We start from the raw sequence: 22,317 nt of genomic DNA on the forward strand, positions 1-22,317 counted from the left end.
TATGTTGTAAATAAAAATATGAATGATATTATTTAAAAATATATATTATAAACGCTCTGTTTTGAACAATTTTGCATTGTTACACTTTAGGACACATGGTAGCTTACGGTCTATTTGTCAACCATCGATTTATATAAAAAAAAACTTATATTTATTTCATATTTTTCATACCATGGGTTGAGCTTGATGAATGCAATGGGGAAATAAGAAATTAGATTGTATGTCTTATCATCATACTGAAAAATATATGGAAATAATGTTATTTTTTAAGGTGTTATATTTTTTTCTAAACTATTTTATTTTGTCAAGAGACAGTCAGGATATCAGAATCATCATTATTAGCATAGGGAGAGACAGACTTTTAATTTATGTTAATGTTGGATAACAGTTAGATAGTTCCTAATATAAAACAAAAGTATTATATTTGGGCATCTGGTGCTTTTTTAAAAGGTAATTGGACACCAAAGTCTACCTTATTATGAAAAAGAGACAAATACCAATTAAATCAGTTGATAGAGTCGTACTTGTGTATATCGTCCTTGTTTTGAATTCTGCATGGTTGTCCTGCTGTGGTCTTTTATCTATTTTTCTGGATGAATCATGCATAATGCAGTATCTATACACAGTATGACACAACAGCACTAAAAGGCCAGGCAGTGAATACATCCGCGCACACGCATCATCATCATCACTGTAATTTTACCCATTTATGCAGGTAAAATGCGGGTCCTCAGTTAACTCCCCAAAAAGCAGTTAATAACTTGACGCGTCTTCAGTTAGCAGAGGGACCACAGGGACCATTTGTAGTGGCGGGCGGCTGATGTCACAAGGGGGGGACGGCAAATGAAGTCGTGCAGATGTGCCTATGTAGATTAATGTGTTCGCTGAGCTGCCATTATTTGGCATGACGCATGAGGCTTATTTAAAACAATTACAGACCACTGCTGCCAAATACTGCACCCCAAATCATTTGCCAGAGTCTCTGATAAAATGCGAAAGCAGCCTAAAAAAGCGCATTCACAGGCTCACAGGAAATGGGGCGAGTGGGAAGGGAAATTTCAATGACACTACGCCCTTCAAGAGGTGCTGCGTCTATTCATCCGATAAATAGATATGCAAAAAGATAAAGAACACCTGCTTAGTAATGAGGCATGATGCTGTTCGAGACCGAAAGGACAAGAGATACATACAATAATCTCTATATGTCTTAGCCCTGTGTCTGCCCTATATATGTGCCGCCATTTTTGGCTTTCATTAGAATTTACATTTATTCGTTTCATCGTCACATTCTTAGCAACAGACATATGCAGGTTGAATAATGAGATTTTAAAACCACTTTGCCTTATCTCAACGCTGCAGTCTCTTTCTGAATTAACGGCAGACGTGTCTAATCTCTCTCTCAGAGTAAAAGACATGCATACGCTGTGCTTTTCATTGGTGTTTATGCGTGTAATAAGTAATGCTTATTTTGAGGTCAACGCTCTGAAGTGGGTACTGACACAGGAAATGACTTCATTTAAACAGGAAATGAACTCCACTAAGTATCTGTCACTCAGGATCACTTCATAAGTGGCCCTGATTTAGCTGTCATTATCTATGTGTTGTGGATTTGGATGCATGTGTGTGTGCGTGCGTCTGGCCAGGCTCCACGGGGGGACCAGTTGCCCACCTTTTCAGAAGCTTTCCCACCCTGCCTCCACCCAGAGCTGTTGAGAGAGAGAATCTTTGAAACGTCGTTGCTGTGAAAAACTCTCTCTCTCTCTCCCTCTCTCTCAGTGTCCAGCAAGGGTCCTGTTTGATAAACCCGCAGTAATTGAAAGAACACCCATCCCGACATCTGACAGCAGCACTAATTAAATTACGTTAATTAAAAAAAATTTTTTAGCTAATAGTAGCTATTTTATACTTGTTTAGTGATTTATGAAATGTGTTTTGATTTAATCAAAATTGGTTAAAATAGCCTAAATTGTTTGTGTGATATTAACACGTTTCCCCCTGCTTCTGTAAAATTATGCCAAAGCCACTGAAGGCTAAGCTGCCACAAGGCTAAATAAACCTTATTCAAGAAAAGCACAAATACAAACACAAATAAGCACAGGACCATGTAAAAGCAGCTTCGTATCAGCTGGTGTGAGTTGAAATAGTCTTGGCTACTGGATCTGCGTTCCGCCCGCGGGTATTATTCCCCGACCTGCACCCGAAACCCCAAATGACACATGAATAATTATTCCACCTGTTACGTCAAATTAGCATTTTACCCGACGTGTGATGGTCTTGACACCATTCTGCCGAACAATGCTTCATGAGAGGAAAAAACTTTTACTTTTAACAGAATTCTCTAAAATGAGCAGAAAGTTAATGCTGTAAATATTAAAGTGATAGGAATAGCTCTTTTTATTTTTTCATCAAACCTATAGTTACTAAATTGTAAAATAAATGGCAATGTTAAAACAAATCTTAATTCATTGTACATAATATTGTAAAAATAAAACTGTTATACAATATTAATACTATACGTAAGAATAATTATAAAAACGAAATAGTTATTTTATACATAGTTTGTTTTATAGTAAATAGTTTGGGGCAAAACATATATATATAGTTGCCCCCCTACTCCGCCCACCTTTAGAATCACTTGGCCCACCTTTCATCTGGGCCTGGCGTGCGTGCGTGTTGAAAGATAGAGAGGTGTGTCAAAAAATATAATATACTGTCTGTTTAACTTTTAATATTTAACTTTTCTTGTACAATTGGTCAGATTTCCATGTACAGTCAAAAAATGACAACAACATACTATCAGTAAAAACGGGCGGCAGAAAAAGTTATCCATTTTATCTATTCACTTAAATATGCATGCTGATTAAAAAAAATCCCATGTACAAATTTCTACTTGTGGTCCCAGACATTTGGACCCCACTAAATTTAAATAAACATTTTTAACAAAATAATCTGTAAAAATATAATAATAAAACAACATCATAACGTTGACATTAACAACATCCAAACAACTACATTTGTTTTATTAATGCATACAATAATAAATATTTTCTAATAATAGGATATTTTATTATTTTATTTAATTTAATATGAATAATAATCATTATTAAATAATCATCATAAAAATCTACAAAGAACTAATGGATAACGATTGTCTTATTATTCACACTTTGTACTGATGCAATTGGCTAATTTTCCGTAGTACACAGATTTTTTTGGATGATTTTCTGCTGTTCAAAAGAGCAAAATTCATTTGAAAGAAACATTGTCTTATCAGTGTAACAACTGCACAGCCTTTGGCAAGATTTAACTGTCACTATCAGTTCCACTCTCTCCCAGCACACACACAAACACGCGGTCCGATTGAGATAAGAAAACAGCAAGTGCTCTCTCTTTCTGCATATATTCAGCCGTAGTCATGAAGAGCCCAAATAAAAACACAATTCCTCTACTTTCGCTTTCCTTGTGTTTTTCCTCATCTGCATGGTGGTTTGTTCCACGTGCTGCTGTGCCTCACAGAACCGTAACAGACGACTTGAATCTGTGTGATGCTTTGATTTTATAATAATGTCCTGCAATTCCTGCTCTTTATCAATCTGTGGTCGTGTTCCAAACCTCCCACCCTCCTTCTTTCAGCCTGCATCTCTGGGGGAAAAGAAAAAAGGAGTAATTTATCATTGTGCACCCTCAGGGTGTTAAACACACACACACACACTCTCTCTCTCAAACACACACACAGGAAGAAGCCTTAGGCTTTATTGTTCCTTTGTGGCAGATGGGTTACCCGCTTTGCACCATTGGTTTTGATGATGCTCTCTCTCCCCCCTCTCTCTCTCTCTCTGGAATGCACACACTTACACACCTAGTTAAGAGCCTTTATTTGACATTATAGGTGTAAAATGTGTTAGGCTGCAGTTATTGAATGGAGTGGATGGAAGTAAATGAACTCCCCATATAGAAAGTTCCTTAATTTATTTTGTTATTTTTTTACTTGTTTGATTGGGAGTGCACAACCGTTCTCTATCTAACTGCTCCGACGGGTGTGTTTGTATCTGCATGTGCTAATGTGCATTTCCATGACTGTATCATTATGACAGTAGTGATGTTAATATAACTCATATTTATATTATTTTAAATTGTATTCAGAGTTTATGATATCTGTTATTCAGAAAGGGTAAATGTTTTTCGGGCTGCACAGCTCCCTTTTGCTTTAGGCTCCTAGTCACGCTCAGACGCTCCGCCTTCTGATCTTATCATTTAATCACGTCGTTTATTGTCTTCTTTGGGCCTGCTAACACTTTTTCGATTCTGATTCAGTAGCAGCCCGTCCAGCGTTACATCAGCAGTAAATTCACAATTCAGGCAACACAAATAATATCCGCCTGCCTTGTTTAATTACCAAGCAAAATCTTTCTGGAAAATTTTGACTGAAGGAGGTTGAAAAGAACGCTTGTTACTGTAAGGCAATAAAATGATGCTAGTATGATTGTTTACTATAGTTACAGTCAATGCACTTGACAGATGTTTAATCCAATATACAGTACAGTCAAGGTATACGTTTTGCCATGGGATTCCAACCCATGACCTTGGCCCATGACCTTGGCATTCCTTCAACCATACTAAAATGCATTACCTATGTAGAATAAAAATAAGTTATTGAAAGAAGATATTAAAACAAATAATATCCAAAGCATATTTAGGAAAAAGTCAAGACAATATAACAAATGTCAAAATTTTGTTTTATGTGATGTTTGGTTAAAAATATAAAAGATTGTATGAAGTAAAAATATAAGATACATCTGAACGTGAATTTGTTTATAGTGTTTCTTATTTTTGAGAAAAAAATATTGTGACTTTTATTTTTGATGTGGAACAGTCCATCTTTCTAAGAGCCTTTAAAACTGGGTTTAATAGTAAGGAGTTTTCTTTCTAAGAAATAGCCATTTTAGCATATTTAGACAATTGAGTCCTTCAAATCGTCTATATTGCTTATCCCTGATGCATACCAATGTCTAATAATATTAGATACACTGTATGTGGGTTGTTTTAAAGGTTATGAAGATACGTATTGTAAGTCAAACATCGCACAGATTTGGTCCTTGTGAGAAAGAACATCCTTGTATTCAATTAGTACCTGACCTGGTACAACAAGTGCTTTGTTAAAAGCTTTTTGGAGCGCACAAATACACACACAAATTCTCAGATATGCACCCTGGCGCACACACACTTTTTAGATTTCTAGGTAAATTTAATTTGACATGAATAATCAGATCATGATGTTGCATTAGCCATTATTATTTACATATGAGTCTGGACACACATGGCCAAAGACCCCAATTACACACTTGAATTCATAAGCTGGCAGGTGAACTGAAAAATAGCAGACAATATTCACTAAATAACAATAGACAAAACAAAAGACTAGATAGGGTGAAATAATATCTCCTTCATTTTAACTTTTTCTTTCCCTTATACTATTTGTGCATATTAAGTGAATTATATTTCATCTGCATCATCGGCCAATCAGATTTTCTGATTTTTTTCAAAGGTCAATGATGGGTGACCTCAGCATTCTGGAAGACTCCTCCTGCTCCAGCTAATTAATTCTGCTTATTTCTGTCCATTTGACACACACGGCTGCAGTGGAGCCTACAATCATTCCATCATTTCCTCACTCATTATGTTCTTCATGCGCTGTTACGTCTAATCAAAAACGACACACTCCCCCTTTAGGATTGTTCTCTTAAAAAGAACATGGAGAAGAAAATAGAGAGGAAACAAAAGAGAGAAATAGGTAAATAGGTACATAGATCAGAATGAAAGGAAATACTAAAAAGCGTGAGTTGAAGAGGTTAGCGTTGATTATAGCTGCTGAAGGGTTTCGACCGACTGGTGCAGAGAAGAAAAAAAGATGCTGAGGACTTGATTGTGGATTTTTGGGGAAACATTACTTATAGTTTAGTTTAGTTTATCAATGTGGGTCATTCTCTTTTTTTTAATTCATGTGTACTCATAAACTTCAGTTGACATCTGAAATTGCACTTCGGTCCATAAATTACGTTTCAAAATGCAACGGCTGTTTTATATATCTAATCAAAGCGCAGATAGATATGAAAGACACGGCCACTATTTTTCTCATAGGAAATTCTATTTCACTTGGAAATGCATCAAAATACGGAGGTCAAAACGATAGCAACTTCTGGTTCTCGGGGACTTTAAAGGGAGAATCAGAAGGACCCGAGGAATGCAATGATTGGCACTCTCTGTCATTTACTGTGTTAAACTCATGCACTCTGTCAGATACTCTGTCATTGTATCTGAATACAGCAAACAGTTAATCTGCTTTCAGTTAACTTTCAGTGTTCATCAGAACAAAGAATATGATACAGATTTGGAACACCCAAAATTCAAAATGTCACAACGATATCCTTTAAAAGTGGTTCTTCTTCAAACTGTTTTATAAGCCGGTCCACCACTGAGACATCAAACGTGAACAGAGCCGGTCTATGGGATTAGAATCCCGCCACAAGTATTGCGGGCATATTTAAAAGTATAATAAGCGTAAATCAAAAAATTGAAACCGTGAAACAGAACTTTAAACATAATTTAAATGATATTGGACAAAATTAATATATAAAGACAAAGTTGTTCAAATCGCAACCAAAATAATGTTCTCCTTGGTTGTTTTACTCATTTTCGTGTCCTTTGATATTTTCTGCTAATATTTAAACTTTTTCTACGCTTACGTTATTTTTTCCCTCGCTTGGTTTTCCACGTTCTGCGCTTGCGTTTCCAAATACTGCAGTTCTAGTTTCATGGTAATTAGGGCGGGCTTTTGCGTCACCATTGGTCCACTAGTTCTAGATTGACAGCTCCTCCTCTAGCCAATCAGTCGAAGATGGTGTTGACGTCACTTCATACGCGACTCAAGGCATATCCTTGGAGGTGGATTATAACCGTCATCTGCAAATCCCGGACAAGGTCCACAGGTAATTGAACATAATAATATCGTTACTGAGTGTCAGATACACTTCTGTTATGAATATGCTCTGCCCGGTTTACCAAGTAATTTGATATCCAATTCCACCATATAGTCCGATTAGTTAACATACATGTGTCCCGTTAGCTGGGTTTAGTCAGCGGTGCTATAGTTTACTAGTTTGCTAGTTATAGTTTAGTTTGCTATAGCCATATCATGATAACGTACACTCCATCTACATAAGGGACTGTTACTCTAGTGTTTTTGCTCCTCCAATGAGTCCTCAAGCGCTGTCTTGCTCCAAAAGGTCCTAGGATAAAAAATATACAAGTTGAAGTTTGCATTGTTCTGTGCATTTTTTATCATAACATAGACACCTGGTTTCAAAGCTGATTGGGTTAAGATTCTGCTTTAAACAATGTCCATCTCTTTTACACACTTTGTCTATTAAGAAAGACCGTTTTAAATGTTTAAATCGTTTCCTATGTACACACTAGTTGATATAATTCCTTGCATTGGAGACAAATTCACAAAACTGACAAAACACATCTGTTCCCCGGTAACACTACGTTCAATTAGCACTTATTACTGATTTAATACACTACTGTGAGATAAGACGCTGCATCATGTGCTCGTCTAAATGAGTTATGATTCGCATGGCATTATCACTGTCACGAGCTAGCAACATCATCACATTTACAACAATGCAGTATTCATTTCTAAATACACAGCCAATAATATTAAATAACTTAATAAAGTAACTGTAAACTATAGCACCGCTGACTAAACCCAGCTAACGGGACACATGTATGTTAACTAATCGGACTATATGGTGGAATCGGATATCAAATTACTTGGTAAACCGGGCAGAGCATATTCATAACAGAAGTGTATCTGACACTCAGTAACGATATTATTATGTTCAATTACCTGTGGACCTTGTCCGGGATTTGCAGATGACGGTTATAATCCACCTCCAAGGATATGCCTTGAGTCGCGTATGAAGTGACGTCAACACCATCTTCGACTGATTGGCTAGAGGAGGAGCTGTCAATCTAGAACTAGTGGACCAATGGTGACGCAAAAGCCCGCCCTAATTACCATGAAACTAGAACTGCAGTATTTGGAAACGCAAGCGCAGAACGTGGAAAACCAAGCGAGGGAAAAAATAACGTAAGCGTAGAAAAAGTTTAAATATTAGCAGAAAATATCAAAGGACACGAAAATGAGTAAAACAACCAAGGAGAACATTATTTTGGTTGCGATTTGAACAACTTTGTCTTTATATATTAATTTTGTCCAATATCATTTAAAATATGTTTAAGGTTCTGTTTCACGGTTTCAATTTTTTGACTTACGCTTATTATACTTTTAAATATGCCCGCAATACTTGTGGCGGGATTCTAATCCCATACCGGTCCAGTTCAAAACTCTCTTTGAACTGATTGGCTGAACAGGCTTGAACTGAATTTTTGTGAGCTTTTAAAAAGATCCAGCGAGAGCTGATGGCCACACTGCAGCTTGACACCGTCATCTCGTGCGTGTTATTCATCTCAACAGCGCAAAATGCAGCTTTCTCTCCGTCACATCATCTCGCGTCATACACGCATAAGGATACGCAAGCAGAAATAAAATGAGATATACATGGGCATACGCACACACAAACTCACAGACTTGGCTGTCACACTCTGTTTCATCTCAAGATGGACTCAGGCAGGACACCACTGCCACAGGGCTTGTTTGTACGTTTGTTTGTGTGACACTGAGCTTAGGTTGTGTGTGTGTGTGTGGTACACGCTGTGGGCATGTCTGTTATATAAATCAAAAAAGCGACAATCGACAATGCCTCCATTCAACCATGTAAACATACACACTCCCATACAGACATGTAATAAGAAAAAAGGGGTAAATGGAAATTAGTAAAATGAAGGAATATTTATGGTTCTGTAGTGTTTTTTGGTCTTTTATCAAATAATGACCCTATTAACTCCTTTTTCTTGGTTGCATTGAAGCACATGGGATGCTCTGTAGAACGTTGTCAGATCGTGCTGTGTTAATGTTCATCACAGTTTGCACAAAAGCCTATGGCAAGCTCGAGTGCATGCTGTCATTATAGCAAAAAGAGGACATGGCAACACTAAGGTGGTCGTTTTTTAATTCTGTGCCAGAAATGTGCTTAATATTCCTAGAGGAAAATATGAATGCATAGAAGTTGCTCTTTTACAGATCAGAGATCGGTTCTCAGTGCATTTTAGTGTCAATTTAGTTGTTTCTACTGAAATTGCTGAGAATAAATTAAAAAAGGATAAGATGTAATTAACTATGGGTAAAATATTAATATAAAATTTGTATTTGGGTAAATTGAAAAATGTTCATATTGTTCATAAAGAAAAACATTTAATAATGTTGACATTTGACTTTAAAGTTTAACATAGCACATCTGAGCTGTGAGTTAATGACATTGTTAAGATCTTTTCTAAAACTCTAAGTTGTGGGACTTTGTGTGTCTTTTTTTCTGGAGAAATATCTGATATGCATGATCACTTAGGGAACAGTTTCCATTTTCTCTCCAAATCTCATTGATGTCTAGGAGAAATAATTGAGATAATAAAGACATCTCATCTCTTATAGATCACTTCTCAAGATGTTAATACTGGTCCAGCAGCACTTCCAGTTTCATTTTTATATTTTTCTAATCTTACATATAGAATAAAACCTAAGAGATTTGTGTTACATTTTGATTTGGTTATAAATATTCTGTTGGTTATATTCTGTTCAAATGTTCAAAACCGAAACCCAAAGACAGCATGGACCAGTGTTGTATAAATTTTCCGAAGTGGTCTATAAATCTCATTCTAATAATATCCTCAAATTGTACAAATTTCGAAATTGCTAAAAAGAAACAAGAGCTGTGTATTCTGTTAATTACAGCTCTCTGGAAATCATAATTACGCCTTTCAAATGTTGTCAGGAAGGAGATTGAAAGAAGATCTTTGCTCGGTGTGTTGTGGTCCACTACAGTCAAATACCCTGTGCCACCCCAATTCAATGCTTTGTGTATTAGGCTGAACAAAAATGCTTGTCACATTCTGTGTGTGAATGTGTGTTTTTTTTATGATTGCCATCTTTGGTTGTACAGATAACACACTTACTCACACTCATTTATTTGGTACACCAGCACAGCTGTGTATACCTTCAAAATATGTTTTTTAACCATACAAAACATAAAATGTTTATAAAAATATGTAGGAATAGTTCACATAATTATCTTGCATTTCTTATACACCTCTTACACACTCTCCTGTACAAGGTGTTTCTGATATACATCTTATATACATATATTCTTATATGCTTGAACATATCAGTAATGAAAGAAACCCAGTCCTAACTTTTTTTAGCATGTCTCTGCATTGGTGTGTATTAAAGGGACAGTTTACCCAATAATGAAAATTCTCTCTTCATTTACTCACCCTCGAGTTCTTCCAAATCTGTATAAATTTCATAATAGAAAAAAATTACAGTGATAGTCAAAAAGCCCCCAGAACTGTTAGATTTCCTACATTCCTTAAAATATCTTATTTTGAAATTCTCATCAAGACATTAACAAAGCAAGTTTTCTTACTATGGTAGTGGCCAAGAATTGGTTTTGTTACAAGCATTCTTCCAAATATATCTCTCTGTGTTCATCAAAACAAAGACATTTACACGGATTTGGAACTCAAGATTGAGTAAATGATGACAGAATTTTTTGGTCAACTGTGGTTGTGTGTTTTCTCTGTCTAAGAAATAGTCTGGTTTGCGTCTACTTTTTCTATCAGCCACACAGACAGTTTGATATAGAGTTAAATGACTGATATCAGACCTGTGTGTGTGCACATCTGTGTGTTCACACTACACTGATTGATCTTTGTGGTAAGGTAAGTATCTATACGCTCCTAGATTTCAGATTCAGCCAACTGGAAAATGAGAAACCTCTACATCCCTGCTCCATTAGAAACATGATATCCCTGCAGACACACACACACACTATTAAAAATCCCATATCCCATGTTGTCTATTCTTTTGTACAAGACTTTTGTATAAGGCTGATATGGTCTAGTTAAGAGCCAATAATTCTGAGATCAAGAGTATGTTTGTGTGTTTACAGTATATTATTAATGTTGTGATCAATACCCTTTGTTTGCCATCTTTATCATTATCTATCCATATCAACACTCTTGTGGTTAGAGTAATGACTCAACTAGAGGTCAGTAGGACAAGTTTCATCAAAGCTAATAAAAGTAATAGCCTAATTAAAATGAAGGTAGGTTACTGACCTGTAGCTTATGGTGGGTTTCAGTGTACACCATTTTGAAAATAAACAAAATACTGTTTACGTCTAACAATTTATGAATAACTAGAGATGCACCAATACAAAATTTCTCAAACGATACCTATTATTATGAGTGATATCAACTGATGCTGATTCTGAAGATTTGAAAAAAAAAATTCTTAACATTTTATTTTTTACTGCTGTCCTTGTGAAACCTTTTATCTCCATATTTTGTGATTTATATTTTGCAATAAATCATTATTTTGTCACACTTTATGTTCGTCACTGGGTTTTGCAAATAAAAAAAATATTTTTCCAATTCCTGAAAAACAGCAAATTTAAACATCCAGGTTTTGGATAGACAGGATATATCGGCCTTAATCATCAGCTGTTTTTAAACTATCGGCAGATACCCGATAATGTAAAAATCTACCAATACCGATTGCTGAACAACCAGCCGGTGAGAGTGTCCTTCTAAACCTTGTGTGTCCAAATTTGCTGTTTTTCAGGAAATGGAAAAAACTGTACTTTTAAAATGATTAAACTGTGTTGTCAAAGTTGACAAGGAATAAAAATCACAAAATATGGAGATACGAGGTTTCAGTAGGACAACAGCTATAATAGCAACAGATATGTCTCCACTGCAGAGAATGAAATCCGTACAAGATTAATAAACTAATACAGAGTAAAAGGAAATTTGCGTCCGAAATTTTCACACGTTAAAAAATAAATATGATCTCATTTTGTGTCAATCACATTTACACACTGCCTCCAATATATTTGTCCGTCATAAAAGAAAATTTGTCCGGGTACGTTTATCTGCACTTTTCGCATCCGTAGCAAGCATTTTGAGAGTGGCAGATGATTGCGGAACAGCTTGATAACAGGATAGTATGTACTGATTTTCTAGCCACGGTGCCAAATCCAAGAAGACTATACCTCAATATTTTTACATTACCAAAATCCGGGAGACCTGCAGGGTTTCGGGGTTCCCGGGGCTGTTTGCGGTCTCTGTCGTTCCGTTCGCGATTGTATTTACGGAAGAACTAAAATACTGGGGGAGAAATATCGAAACGGATGGATGGAAGCAGATGGGTGTGAAAAACGGGAGGGTTGACAGGTATGCAAGAAAATTCAGATAGAGAGAGTGAGGACACCCTATAGCGAGGTACTGTCAATGGAGAGAAGCAAGGGATGAAAGGAGAGATAAGGAGAGACGCAGGGTCAGGCTGTATTGTTTTGCGATTTTTTTCCAAAATATATGAATCAATTAATATGCATCAAACTCAGTGTGCAAGATTTCTGTACGTCAAATTATTAGGATAACGAATAAGAAAAAAAATTCTGTATATGTGCAAAGACCTTAAATCTGATTATTTTGCAAAATAATTATCATGTCAAAGGTAATGTGTTGAATGAGCATGAACGCAACAAACCCCACGTTCCCCCATATTTAGCCCTGGTTATTAATGACAGGACTGAATGAATGATAAGCTTTCCAAAGCTTTGTTTAGAACTCAATTTCATGCTGTGTTAACTTTTATTGATTCTGAATAAGTGATGTACTGAACTGAATGTACTGAATCAATGCTTCTTCAGAATAATGATGACTTTAATCTCATTAAATCCTATTGCAGTATCTGAATGAATTGACTATTTAAGCATCTACCTTCTCCTTGTAGATTATAATGTGATGGACTGCTGTTTTGTCGTAGACATTTGTTTTTTTATGCATCATTCTCTTATATGTGATTGGTTGTTTGTGCCCTCAGGTACGGCTGCTCAGGGAAGCCCCCTGCTGGCCTCATTACCGGTCCAGGGTCGCCCACTCCAGTCACCTCTGGACCTGAAACACTTCCTGCCCTTTCGGCTCAGTGGCTCCTCCCCTCTCAGCCTCTTCCCCAACTTTAACACAGTGAGTTTCCCCAACTTTAACACAGTGAGTTTCCAAATCCTTTCCAACCCTCACTTTCCCAGTTGTGCCATCATTAAACGGTTGACTCTGATCATTTTAAACCCATTATGTTTGGTCGCAAATGTCAGCTGTAAATGTTAAGACTTTGAAACATTGTGCTCTTAAACAGAAGAATATCAAGTAGCATTGGTTGAGATTAGAATCTAGATTTAGTTTCAGACACTGAGGATATAGTTTTAGAAGCATCAGGTGTAACAGAGTTATCTTTCTTCCCATGTCTGCATTACTAACACACAGATATATGTACCATTTTGTTTATTATGTTTGTTTACTGCTCGGTTGTTCATAATAACATAAGATATCCCAGACACTGTAGGTGAAAATGTATCATGTATCTACGTCTATTGATAGATTTACACGTGGATACAGGTTTCTTCTGTGATATGATCTGTATATGTGTGTTTGTACTGGAGTGATAAATGCAACTGTCTCTTTAGCAAAGTACCTGTCAGTGACCGTTCCCTACCTCCAATCTTTCCTTACTGCTATTCTCCTTCCTTTTCTCATCTACATTTCTTCTATTCTATTCACATCTCTTTCTTCTCTTTTCTCATCTCCTCTTGCCTCTTCTACTTTCCTGCTGTAATATCACACTTATCTTTTGATCCACTCCAGTACCAATGCTAAACAATGGGTGACTTTATCAGGCATAGACACACACACATATTGACCTGGCAGTGTCCCAGCTGGTCAGGGATGACTGCGGATGAACAACAAGAACATTCTTGAGGCTCTAAAACAAATAGACGTGCGGCCAGCTGCAGAGTAATTGTGATGTGGCGTTGGTTCCCTTGGCGAAGGGTGTCATGGGAAAGTAACCGGGCGTCAGGGTTTAGGGTTGCTCTGGAAGGAATGTGCAGACAGGCTGGTGTTTGAATGAGAGGAAGTAAATTAAAGAGAATAGTAAGAACTTGCCATTTGTATGAATGACTATTGTGGTAACCATTTGAACATGACGTTCTCCCTCCACTTCCCTCAGATGGACCCTGTGCAGAAGGCAGTGATAAACCACACGTTTGGTGTTCCTCAGTCCTTAAAGAAAAAACAGGTCATCTCGTGCAATATCTGCCACCTGCGCTTCAACTCCACGGTTAGTGTGTCAGAGTGTGTGTGTATGTGTGCAGTTGTGATGATAGACGGCGAGCATCACACTCTAGTTTTGCCCTTTCTTCTTTCTTTCTCAAACACAATTACATTTAAATTTTTTCATTTGCCAGACGCTTTTATCCAAAGAGACTTACAAGTAGGAGAGCATATAACATTTTTGTCAACACGCTAAACAGTACGTAGCTATCTAAAGAAGGACTTCCCAATGATGTCTATTGCCAGTTAGTATTACTCCAGACTAATTTTAAACCAAACCCTAAAATGAAGAAATACACTAACACCACATGTCAGAATCAGTGATGTATACGTGAAGCATTAATTCTGTCAAACCTAGTGCAAATACATTTTTATTCCGTTGTTTACCAAAACCTCCAGTATTTGTTTATTTGTTTATTTCAAAAGGATCCCCATTAGCTGACGCCGAAACGACAGCTAGTCTTCCTGGGGTCCAAACAATACATACAAAAACCCAATAATTACAATCACAATTACTCCCAAATATATCATATGTAAATACACATGAGAGAACAAAAAAAATAAAAATAAATATAAAATTAAATAAAATAAGTGTCACATAATACAATCTTATGATGTTAACAACAAATACAGTCTTAGTCTTTTTTTAAAACCAGTTTTTCCCTTAATTTCACGAACCCCAACTGGAAGATTGTTCCAAAACACAATTGCCCTATAAAACACTGTCCTCTTCATAGAGTCAGATTTAGGTAGGGGTAAAGAGATCTGTCGACTATTCGCCCCTCTTGTGTAATGTAAATGCATATCTGAATAGTAAATTATATTATCATAAAAAAATGTAGGAGTCCGAATGGTAATAATTCTATGAAGGTATACTAACATATTAGCAGATAGTCTATGCTTGACCAACATCCAAGCAAGACGTTCATGCATCTCCGCAACATTGGTTCTCGAAGAACAACCAAGAACCAGTCTTGCAGCCTTGTTTTGAGCCACTTGTAATTTTCTTAAATGACTACTTGATGCAGCAGACCATACAACAGAACAGTAATCTAAATGACACAAAACCAACGTACAAACAACACGACTAAATAGCTGTGAATTTAGAAACTGTGCACATTTACGCACAACTGCAACAGCTCTACCCATTTTAGCCACAACTGTATTAATGTGATCAGACCATGACAGTGTGGAATCAAGCCAAAGTCCAAGAAGCTTTACCTTTTTTACTTGCTGTATATTTTGACCATTTACATGTAAAGTAAGTTTAGGATAATCAGATAATCTATATTTCGAACCAAATATTATACTCATAGTTTTTGAAATATTTAGAACAAGTTTATTTGTTTTGATCCAGTTATACAATTTGCTAATCTCACAAGACAGAACCTGATTAAGCTCTAAACATGTAGGAGCTGCATAATAAAGAGTAGTATCGTCAGCAAACATAGTCAATGTAGCCTTACTGAGTATATACGGCATATCATTTATAAAAATTGCAAATAGCAAAGGTCCTAGGCAACTTCCTTGAGGAACACCACAATCCAAAGACTTGCTACACGATAATGCACCATTAAAATAAACTCTTTGCGACCTCTCCGACAAATAGCTCTTAAACCACTTGATTGCGGAGGAAGTGAAACCATAACTAATAAGTTTGGAAATCAAAATTTCGTGGTCGATCACATCGAAAGCCGCACTATAGTCCAGTAATAGTGTACCCACTAGCATTGAATTATCAATTGATGTTAGCCAGCTATCCGACATTTGTGTCATTGCAGTGCAGGTTGAATGACCATACCTATAAGCATGCTGAAACATCGTAGTCAAATCATTGTTAGAAAAATAATCTTGCACTTGCTTAAATACAATCTTTTCCAATAATTTACTTAGAATAGGCAAAATGCTTATAGGCCTACTATTTGAACCACAGAAAGTTGATTTTGTGTCTTTGGGTAAAGGAATTATCTTACCCTCCTTCCAAAGTTTTGGACACTCACCATCAATCAGACATCTGTTAAAAATATGACAGATTGGTTTAGAGATATGCCCAGCTGATAACTTCAACAGCCGACTATCCAAGTTGTCTGTACCAACAGACCCACCAACAGTCAAAGATCTCAGCAACATTTCCACCTGCACAACATTAACCCGATGAAATTCAAAACTACACAGTTTATCTTTCATAATACACCTTTCAATTAGCTCATTTAAGTTGGAATCAACAGTGGATTTCATTGTCTCTCTAAAGTTAGAAACCTTATTTACAAAATAATCATTAAAATAATTTGCAATCTGTATTGGCTTAGTCAAATAAACTCCCTTCCATTCAACAAAAGAAGTACGAGTAGATTTTTTTCCCATGATATCATTGAGTACATTCCACATTCTCTGACAATCTGTACCACTATCGTCAATTCTCTTCTGAAAATATTTTTTCTTTTTCACTCTGTTCACCTTGGTTACCTGATTCCTTAAAATACAATAACATTTTCTGTCTTTAAACGAGTCAGAAAGAACCGCAACCTTTTTAGCCTCTTCCCTTTGAGCCATTAAGCTCCTTAACTCCGTGTCAACCCAAGGAGCCCTTTTGGCTTTAACTGTAAATTTCTTTAATGGGGCATGATTGTTAACAACTCTCATAAAACAATCCATAAATAAATTAAGAGATGCATCTACATCATCAATGTCACATATCAAATTCCATTTAATATTATCCAATTCATTTAGAAAACTCTCCTCATTAAATGCCCTATAAGATCTTTTCATAATAATTTTAGGACAGGCTTTAGGTAGCTTAGTTCTCCTAGAGACCGCAATACAGTTGTGATCACTAAATCCAACTGTTACAGAAACAGGTGTCGAACACACATCAGGATTGTTAGTATAAATATGATCAATACATTTCGATGTTAAAGATCTTGTATTGTTACTAGAAATTCTTGTTGGCTGATCCATTAATTGAGATAAACCACAGGTGTCTGTCATAGTTTTAAGCTTATTCTTCAGAGGACAAATATCCGACAGCCAATCAATATTTAGATCTCCCAGCCAGTATAGTTCTCTGTTTTCCTCAGTCACCTTGTCTAGCATGTTACATAAACCATTTACATACTATATCCTGGCACTAGGTGGCCTATAACAACAACCAAGAATAATCGGTTTTAAATGTGGAAGTTGTACCTGTAACCATAACACTTCAACATCATCACACATCAAGTCATATCTTAGTTTAACAGGAAAATTATCCCGTATATAAATGGCCACACCACCTCCAAACCGGTTTCGATCTTTTCTATAAATTGAAAACCCTCCTATATCGACCTCTGAATTGTCTATGAAGTGATCCAGATGAGTTTCAGAAATCATAAGTATGTCTATTTTGTTTACATGTAAAAATAAAGACAGGTCTTGAATCTTGTTCCTTAGACTACATATATTAATATGTGCAAGGATTAAACCTTTAGGTAGTTTATTTATACTAGTCATCTTAGTTGAAGGTAAATAAGTCATATATTGTAATCTAATTGAATGTCTTAAACCAAAGTTATTTTATCATCATCTAATAGGCTTCATACATATAATTCCTACACACAGACACACATGAATGTACACAACCATATATAAAATTGAGCTTTAAACTCATTAGGTCAATAACTGACTTTGTCCAGCCCTTGGGGTGATAATCAGTTTATCATACTTCAAACTCGCTTTATCACCTCTCTCTCTGGCAGCTTTCACCTTCGGCCACAACTCTTTCCTCCTTTGTTGCACGGCTTCAGTGAAATCTTCGTTAATGTAGATCCTAGTGCCCTTTAATTTCTTGGCAGAAGAAAGAATCAGCTCTCTATCTTTAATGCGAAGAAGTTTGACAACAATTTTCCTTGGCCTTCCCCTCTCCTGAAACTGACCAAGTCTCTGGGCACGCTCAATGTCCATGTTTATTCCATCTAAGGCCAAATTTTTTGAAAACATTTCACGCACCTTTCTCTCTGATTCACACCAATTATCACCTTTCTCGTCAGCAATGCCATCAATTAAAATATTTGTTCTCCTTCTCTGGTTTTCAATGTATTCAAGCTTGTTGAACATTGCATCCAATTCCTGCTTGGAAGTGGTGATGTTTGTCTCGAATGCCCTTATCTTTGCCTCAATCTCAGTGCATCCCATCTTCTCCTCTTCAAACTTTGTTTGGGTAAATTCCAAGCTGGTCTTCAGCTCTTGTACATCTCTGATGACACTATCCAGTCTTTTGTTAGTTCCATCCATGATCAACTGAATAAAACATTTGAAGTTATCTTGCTGCTGCAATAACATATCTTTATAGATCCCTTTCTGCTGCTCCATTAACTGGGAAAGTACACTCATTGTGACAACAGCATCCTCTTCACAAGGAGCTGCTTTAACATTTTTAGGAGGCATAATGTGTCTTACCAGGATGTACCGGAAGTTGATGAAAATTGCAAATGTTGATGGTGACAGATCTGTTGGTCAATGTCCTAGTAGGCCCAAAAGCCCATCAACTTGGGCAACAGCACAAGCTCAGCAGATAGTGGAAATATTGTCCTCAATATTGAAACACAATTTAAATAAGATGCAACTTGAGTCACTTAACAACTAAATTTGAGAATACCAGAAAGGATTCCGTAGATTTTTGTTAGATTCTAAGAGGCCAGGTTCTCAAAGACAACTACTGACAAGTGAGTTGAAACATGCAGAGAAACCTTTAGACTGCAGAAGGTGCAGAAGATGTCTTTTCTTTTAGACAATAGTTTATACTGCTTTCATGATTATACATTCTTATTTGTACAAAGTTGCCTTCCCATAGAAGTAGTGCGTATAGTTAGTTGGCAGTTCATTGGTTACTTTATGTAAATTATTCAATATACAGCTTAAGAAGTGAGTGTGAATAAGGAGTGTATTTGCATTGCCAAGGTGATGTGTTTGAGAAATCAGAGCTAGCTTGTAAATGCATGACATGTGCGTCCTATTTAATGTTTACAAAAATGTAATATGTAACTCAAAATAAATATTTGAGTAAACTGTTCATTCAATGTTGCTTGCGCAACTGTGTTACTTTTTGAAACAAATTAAAAAAAAAAATTCCAATACTAATATTAAGCAATTCAAGCAGACAAGTGTATTTCTTTTTAATAAAGAAAGTTGACTTGTTTTTATTATTCCACAAAATAATAAATAGGGTTCCTGTTTTTTCTTAATTTTTTCCTATTTAGCTTAAAAATATTTCAATTTGCGATGTATGTGCCATGTAACTTTCATAAATGATCATAATTGTTGTTTTAAAGGCTGTTCTAACAAAAAAAGAGAACCTGTATAAGATACTGTAGACAAATGTCTGTCATGTTTAATAATCTATCTTTTTTGAGTGTTGTGAAGTAATAGTACAATGTGTTGTCGTAGGTGTTTTGCATCAGTACTATGTTGTGTATTTTAGCACGACCCAAATGCTTCTATTCAAAATTTAGCTGCAAAACATTAACACATAAAGTATAAACCAGGTCATATTTCAGAAACAGTATACATCCCTAATTTTACCATCTTTTATTAGCAAAAATGCATTGTGAAACTAGAGGAAAACTATTGAATAAGGATGTCATTTCTAGCTCTGCGCTTTAGTTTTTACTGCTGTTCAGGGCATTTTTAGCCTAGATATGTTGCAGAACGAAACCCAACAGCGTTTGCTCAGTAAGACATCTGAAAGTCTATCAACTTCTCATTAATTCCCTACTGCTCGTGGTTCACCATACAAGTCTCTATTTTTATGTCTGTATCTCTCTCACAATCTCTCTTTCTCGTCTCTGTCTCTCTCTATAGATCTGATTTATAAGCTAGTGAAATGTACCATTTGAATGAATTTAATTTGAGGGGAAACTCTGTGTGTGTATCCGAGGGCTTTTTGTAATGGAGGTGTAAGAGACAGTGATGTTTTTTCAAACGTAAGAATAATAATATTATTTCTTGGAATATGACACCAAATGGTGTGAAGTAACACAATCCAACAGCAACACCAGGAAAGTTTCAGAAAGAAATCAACGTGTCCATGTCTGAATATGTGTGAATAATATTTGACCCTGGATGACAAAACCAGTCTTATGGGTAAATTTTTCAAAATGGAGATTTTTGCATCATCCAAAAGCTTTCTACTGATGTATGGGTTGTTAGGATAGGACATCTGGCGGAGATTTTGCTGTTTAAAACTCTAGAATCTGGTGTGAGCGCGTGAGTGAATGAGTGAGTGTGTGTGCCCTGGGATGGGTTGGCACTCCATCCAGGGTGTATCCTGCCTTGATGCCCGATGACTCCTGAGATAGGCGCAGGCTCCCCGTGACCCGAGGTAGTTCGGATAAGCGGTAGAAAATGGAATGGAATGGAAACTCTAGAATCTGAGGGTGCAAAAAATCAAAATATTGAGAAAATCGCATTTGAAGTTGCACTGTAGCAGGCCATCCACTCACAAAAATAAGTTTTGATATATATTTACAGTAGGCAACTCACAAAATAGCTAAATGGAACATGATCCTTCCTTAATATCCTAATGATTTTGGGCATAAAATAAAAATCTATAATTTCGACCCATACAATGTATTTTTGGCATTTACTCAAAATGTTCCTGTGCCACTTAAGACTGGTTTTGTGATACAGGGTCACATATGTGTGTGGGTAGGGGTGTGTGTAAACAGCCCTCCACCTAATGCAGTTTAAGGCAGACACAGTGTTGTCCCCTCAGCCCTGAATATGAGGGTCATGTCCTAAGTACTTAAGAGGATTTGAGCGGGTTGATCACTCCCCGCCAGCCCACAAACTCATTTATTTCAGCTTATATTTGCCTGAGATTTACCTGATGAACTGAACCTCAGATTTGACTTGTGAGCTGAAAACTGTGTTTTTAACTTTTTGGCATGCAGATCAGTTTTTTAAACCATGCGTATATGCTTTTAAACAGAATGTGTCAGTTTCTTTTTTTCAATCAAATCGCTTTTTTAAATGACCTCAATGTGCAGTGAGGGATTCACAGAGCAGCTTGTCATCAACTTATGTTCACATTAATTACACGCTGAATTAATAGTGTTGTGTAAAAATCTGGATCAAAGCTTCAGAGGATTACTGAAATTGACAAACTTTCATGTTTTTAACTATGAGGAGGTGTTGTGTTAAACTACAAGATTAGTCTGTGTGTGTGTGTTATTTTTAAACCATTTAATACAATATAATCTCAATCTCTCTCCGATGTGTAACTATACTACACCTAGTCATTCTTTATTATGACTGTTTTGCATGTTTTTTTTAAAACAGTTGCAAAAACTATATAATAACACAAACAATCGGCCATTTGTAAAGACCAACAAAATGTTAAGCATTTCAAAACCTTTTTATTACTAAATATATATTATGCAGCATTTGGCCTTTATTCTTAAAATAACATTTAATTTAATTATTTGCTTTTAAAAACATTTTTTTAAAGGTCATGAGAATGTATCCAGATCTTTGACTGCCAGTGTATATGTCTGCATGTTTGTGTTTACCTGTAAATCACTCTTGTCTCCTCATTTCTCTCTTTAGAATCAGGCTGAAGCTCATTATAAAGGCCATAAACATGCTCGTAAAATGAAGGCTTTAGAGGCTCATAAGAACAAACAGCAGAGACGACAACTCGACAGTGCAAATCATAACCGAGAAAGAGAGCGAGAGAAGGATCGAGAGAGGGACAGGGAGAGAGACAGCGACAGACTGAAAACAAGTGATCAGGACGCACTTCCTGTCCAGCCCATTGACAGCGCTGCGGAGAGTTGTAAGTGAACTCACAGATGATAAGTGTGCATGTGGTCTGTAATGCGTATATGTGGACAGAAATGCAAATCTACATAACTATGTCTTTAGAGGTGTTTTAAGACCTAATTAAGCGCTGTATTTTTATTAGCTTAGAGCAGGGGTTCCCAAACTTTTCAGCCC

General features: G+C 36.3%; 2 protein-coding genes across 7 annotated transcripts in view; one reads left to right on the forward strand and one right to left on the reverse strand.

The window, feature by feature from the left end:
• Positions 1-22,317, forward strand: part of znf385c (zinc finger protein 385C) — a 74,093-nt gene that overhangs the window by 38,441 nt on the left and 13,335 nt on the right. For 5 of the 6 annotated variants that reach the window (XM_056753354.1, XM_056753351.1, XM_056753352.1 and 2 more), the window contains 3 exons: positions 13,061-13,227; positions 14,243-14,353; positions 21,928-22,156. In XM_056753354.1, coding sequence (XP_056609332.1) covers positions 13,061-13,227; positions 14,243-14,353; positions 21,928-22,156 — 507 coding nt within the window. The remainder of the gene's footprint in view (positions 1-13,060; positions 13,228-14,242; positions 14,354-21,927; positions 22,157-22,317) is intronic. The other variant, XM_056753353.1, reaches the window with a different exon arrangement.
• LOC130426524 (probable RNA-directed DNA polymerase from transposon BS) lies at positions 14,955-16,696 on the reverse strand. Its single transcript, XM_056753357.1, has 2 exons — positions 16,452-16,696; positions 14,955-16,360 (listed from the first exon to the last, which is right to left on the reverse strand). Exon 2 carries the CDS (start codon positions 16,165-16,167, stop codon positions 14,956-14,958), a length of 1,212 nt encoding a protein of 403 aa, XP_056609335.1. The 5' UTR covers positions 16,168-16,360; positions 16,452-16,696; the 3' UTR covers position 14,955.

Source organism: Triplophysa dalaica, chromosome 7 (genome assembly GCF_015846415.1).
Source record: "Triplophysa dalaica isolate WHDGS20190420 chromosome 7, ASM1584641v1, whole genome shotgun sequence".
Lineage (NCBI taxonomy): Eukaryota > Metazoa > Chordata > Actinopteri > Cypriniformes > Nemacheilidae > Triplophysa > Triplophysa dalaica.

Coding starts and splice junctions, on each gene's coding strand:
- LOC130426524 (XM_056753357.1), bottom strand. CDS start 16,167: ATGTTTCAGCATGCTTATAGGTATGGTCATTCAACCTGCACTGCAATG.